General features: G+C 42.5%; 1 protein-coding gene across 1 annotated transcript; it reads left to right on the forward strand.

Annotated features, from left to right (window-relative positions):
• The first annotated feature begins 315 nt into the window (after positions 1-315).
• On the forward strand, positions 316-4,750 carry LOC108922494 (inward rectifier potassium channel 2-like). The gene has a single exon (XM_029250712.1). It carries the CDS (start codon positions 565-567, stop codon positions 1,858-1,860), a length of 1,296 nt encoding a protein of 431 aa, XP_029106545.1. The 5' UTR covers positions 316-564; the 3' UTR covers positions 1,861-4,750.
• Positions 4,751-5,151: the final 401 nt, after the last annotated feature.

Below are 5,151 nucleotides of genomic sequence, written 5' to 3' on the forward strand. Positions count from 1 at the left end.
TCACATGGAACAGTTTGCACATTTCAGTTGTCAGTGATTCAGATAAATATGAAAAAGAAGGAAATACTTTAAATTTTGCCAAATGCATTACTTTTCCTATTTGAAACTTGATTTATCTCTTCCAGGTAAAACCTCAAAAACAGCACCATTTTACAATTCTGAAGGAAGCAGATGAATTACTAGAAATCTACCATGTAAAGAATATAAATTTGTTATGATATAATGGGGTAACACTCTGGGGCAAGTTCTCACCCCTGTTATTGCATTATAATTTTTTTTGTTTGATTTGTTTGCATTCTCTCTACAGCTCATTATCCAGATGTGGCTCAACATCCAGATAAAAGACGACTGACCCCCCCTCAGTCTTCTTGGCAAAGTCAAGAGCAGAGCAGAGGGCAGGGAACAGCATTGAAGGATACCCCACCCCTCACCCCCAATCTAGTTGTCCTCATTTCCTGCGTGTACTGGTCTCTTGAGCGTTCAAAACTGTTTCTTCAAAGGTTTTTTCAAAAACTCAGACTGTTTTCCAAAGCAGACACGGCGCAGCCCTCCCAGGCAGAAGCAATGGGGAGCGTACGGGCTGGCCGCTACAGCATCGTGTCCTCCGATGAAGACGGCATGAAGCTGGCCACAATGGCTGCACCCAACGGCTATGGCAATGGCACCGGCAAAGTACACACGTGGCAGCAGGCCCAGAGCCGCTTTGTCAAAAAAGACGGCCACTGCAATGTACAGTTTATCAACATGACTGAGAAGGGTCAGCGCTACTTAGCAGACATCTTCACCACATGCGTAGATGTCCGCTGGCGCTGGATGCTCATCATATTTTGCCTGTCTTTTGTTCTCTCCTGGTTGTTCTTTGGCTGCATCTTCTGGCTGGTAGCCCTCTTCTACGGGGACTTGGGGAACAGTTCCCAGAAGTGTGTCTCTAATGTCAACAGCTTCACAGCTGCCTTTCTTTTCTCAGTTGAGACGCAAACAACCATCGGCTATGGCTACCGCTACGTGACAGAGGAGTGCCCGATTGCTGTCTTCATGGTAGTCTTCCAGAGTATTGTGGGTTGCATCATTGATGCCTTTATCATCGGCGCGGTCATGGCCAAGATGGCCAAGCCCAAAAAGAGAAATGAGACACTAGTATTCAGTCACAATGCCACCATAGCCATGCGTGATGGGAAGTTATGCCTCATGTGGCGGGTGGGCAACCTACGCAAGAGCCACTTGGTGGAAGCCCATGTTCGAGCCCAGCTTCTCAAATCCCGGACCACCGCCGAGGGAGAGTTCATCCCACTGGATCAAGTGGACATAGATGTGGGCTTTGACAGTGGCATTGATCGCATTTTCCTGGTCTCACCAATCACCATCGTACATGAGATCGATGAGGACAGCCCATTTTATGATATGAGTAAACAGGACCTGGAGAGCTCAGAGTTTGAGATTGTCGTTATCCTGGAGGGCATGGTGGAGGCTACCGCCATGACCACCCAGTGCCGCAGCTCCTACTTGGCCGGGGAGATCCTCTGGGGCTACAGATTTGAGCCTGTCCTCTTTGAGGAGAAGAACTACTACAAGGTGGACTATTCACGTTTCCATAGAACCTACGAGGTGCCCAGCACCCCAATGTGTAGTGCAAGGGACCTTGCAGAAAAGAAGTGTATCATGTCCAGCTCTAACTCCTTCTGCTATGAAAATGAGGTGGCTCTGATGGAAAAAGAGGAGACGGACGAGGATGATGAGGAGAACGAGGGCAGCAGCACAGGAATCGAAGGCGTAATCACGGGCGTGATCTCTGACTTGGACCGCAATCAGGCCACTGTGCCTCTGGAATCTAGGTTGTTGAGACGAGAGTCTGAAATATGACCACACAGTTATGAGAATGAAATTTTCGCTAAAAAGTAACAGTTAAAATAAACACAAGGTGATGCGAGACCACTGAGGTACTGCCACAGGTACTGTAGTTGTAGGACATAAACAGTCTTTCTCTTTAATAAAACAGTTGAAGGAAAAAACTATTAAAAGATAAAAGAAAGGTTTAAGAAATCACAGCACTGAGGTGTGTGCCTTGGCCGTGGAATTGTCTGGCAGTTAGGGAAATACTGACATGTACTCTTGGAAAAAGCACTATGCATGTATGTGTGACATAAACTTGCAGCAATAAGGCAGGCAATACAGTCTGACTTTGTCAAAACTTGAAAAACAGCAGGCATGTCTCATTGCCAGTCCAGCTAAACACCACAAATAAGATGGGTTAAGTGGTGTGGTTTTAGTGTGCATTTGATTTATCAGCCTTATCGATGTTGCTGCTAAAGATAGAATGTTCAGAGGTTGACCTTTTGTCGTACAAAGAGCAAAGAGTACCTAAAACGACAAAAAAAGCACTTTATAAGAGTGTGTTTGTTTGTACGCATGACATACTCAACAACCTATCGTCTAACATCAAAAGCCAAAGAAGTTTTCTATTTTTGCACATTAACGTATGTATTTAAGCTAATCTGCTTTGTAGCTCTTTCAATTTGTTGCACGTTCACTCATACAGAAGCAAAGAAAGGCCAGTTCAAGCTCCTGAATTTTTTCCACTGTTGTTACAGTGGGTCTTCTGTCTTCCAAATCCTTTTTACTACATGCCGGACTGTGCTTCTATGGGTTCCAGGAGTGATCCATGAAGAATCATGTATCACAGCTGTCTCCCTGAGGCAAGAATCTTAAACGGGCATCGTTCATGTCAACTCTACACCAAGACAACCAGTCAAGAAGCTTACAAAAAGTCCCTTTGGAATTGTGGATTTCATGTTACTTTATCAGTGATATAACAGTTGTAATGCCTATTTTCTTCTTTTTAAATGTACTTTTAATCTGTTAATGAGCTGGTCTCTTAATAGGACAACGGTTTTTAAGTTTTTATTTATTTATTTTCTTAGTATGGGGCCACTTTTTTGTAATCTTGAGACGTAATGTGACGTCACCCTTCTCTTCACAGCATAATCCCATTCTGGTTTGGCACCTAAAGCATGGTCGAGCATTCAAGGGAGTGTGCCGTGGTCCCAGTTAGGGGCTGAACCAGAGCTTATTTATAGCAGCTTGGCCCATCTTCTTATTGTTAATTTGTACCACCAGTGTGAGGTTATACGGTAGCTGTGCTCTCTAAGATTAATCACCTATACACATTGGTCAAGAGAAGATGTTATTTGAAGGTATTAAAAATTTCTGCTCCCCCAGCTGCAAATCCCAGCAGCGCTTTAACAAAGAGACCTCTGAAGCTAGCTGGATTTATGGTGACATGCCTGCCTTCAGTCAGCAGCATTATGGGGTAACTCTGTCGCTGGACAGACTACAGGCCTTGTGATAAAAACATCCTTGGTTGCATGTAGCTGAGCAAATGAATGTTTGTGATAAAGCGTCGCTAATTTACGTATTGTCAGCTTTTTGACGGTGGATTGATGCCAAACTGTTACATGTTCTGTATGTTCATGTGTATTTTGAAATAAAGCCAAATAAGGGGAGACTATTTCTGAAGGTAGAGAAGCACAAAGACTTTCAGCACGTGAACCAGCAAAAAAAAAAAAAAAAAAAAAATTAGAAAATAAAAACAGGTGTAATTTCTTCAAACTGCTTCAATACTAATCTTTCTATTTTCTTAATGCACCATAGATGTTAGAGAAAGCCTGTTAGATTAAAGCCAAATGTGAAAAAAGGTAAAATAATTTCTATACTAAAAATGAGCAATTTCTAACAAGTAGCAAATATACCGTATATGTGTAAAGGTCTAGAGTGTGGTTTTTGACTTTTATATAGATATTTCACCTCTCAGAGGTTTTTGACATTGAATTAATTTAGTATTAGTCCCAAAAGGATCACCTGCCGTATTCCTGGATTATTTCTTGCTCCATTCTTTTCCAAGCTGTTGTCAGTATCGCTCATCCTCTCTGATACATTCTTTATGATGAACCTCATTGTGTACAAAATGGGAGACAATCACTGTTTTAAATCACTTTAGCCACAGAGGATGGGCAGCCCATACTGCAGGGAAATCTCTTACGTGCATATGCTTGTCCACTCAAGGCATTTTGGCACCCTTTTCATGGGTAGCCTTGGTTGTAGTGACCACAGCACAGTGGCTGTGGACCGTGGAGTGTCCAGCAGTGGACACAGTTATGCCACTGGACCGGAGCCATTGCTTAAAAAAAAAAGCTTTGCGAGATTAACCAGAGCCCACAAGGTGTTCCTGCAGTGTCCCTTCATTGAGACCTGGCTTTGGTGTTCAGGCTGGCCTAAAGCCACCTTACTCCTGTAGTCCTCACAGGCCTTCCATTAGTGGAATGCTTAAGTGGACAAAGCCCACAGTCTAGTGGATGCAAACAATGCAACAGAAGACAGCGGCAGTTTTAACAGATTCCATGCAACAAATCACAGGCATCAGCAAATATTGTTCAGCAACATCTTTTTCCGGCACCTATTCTCTGTATGTACCAGACAGTCATGGCACGTTTTGTATCTATTGTTTACTGTCAGGAAAATAATGTATATTTGAGGGGTTGAAAGACCTTTGGATGACAACAAGGCTGGTGGATTCTTAAGTGAGCCCTTTGAAACTGGTAGGGTTCCCAAGGGGAAACACCTGAGCCATCTGCCTGCAAGGCTTTTCTGCTTTTTGTGTTGCCGGCCGAAGGTCTCATGGAACTTTTGTCCCTGTGAATGACCCCTTCACATGTGCAATTGTTTTTGTATCTCTCTCTTCCTACTGTACCCTGAGAACCACAGAATATACTTTATGGAGTTTTATATAACAAATGATACTGTTATAGTAAGGTTGTTATTGCTCTTGTATGTCTTATTTTTTCAATAAAACAGTGATGATGAATATAGTCTAAATATCCTCATTTAATTTGATGGGACACAGGCCTTTTAAAAATCACCAAGCAGTGCAAATACACAGGCAAAGGTCAGAATTTGCTGTAGCTGAAAAGTAGATGCAATTGATTTATTTGTGATGCTCACTAAAGTCAAATGTGTACACTGTGCTGAGCAGAAACACAAATTATGAAACTGGATATTCAAGAACCTAAACTATGTATTCATTTAATATTCATGTTTTCATAATCGCTACCCTATTCCTCATTGTTCAGTCCCTCCATCCTCATAGATAAAAATAGT

This window comes from Scleropages formosus, chromosome 3 (assembly GCF_900964775.1).
Source record: "Scleropages formosus chromosome 3, fSclFor1.1, whole genome shotgun sequence".
NCBI lineage: Eukaryota > Metazoa > Chordata > Actinopteri > Osteoglossiformes > Osteoglossidae > Scleropages > Scleropages formosus.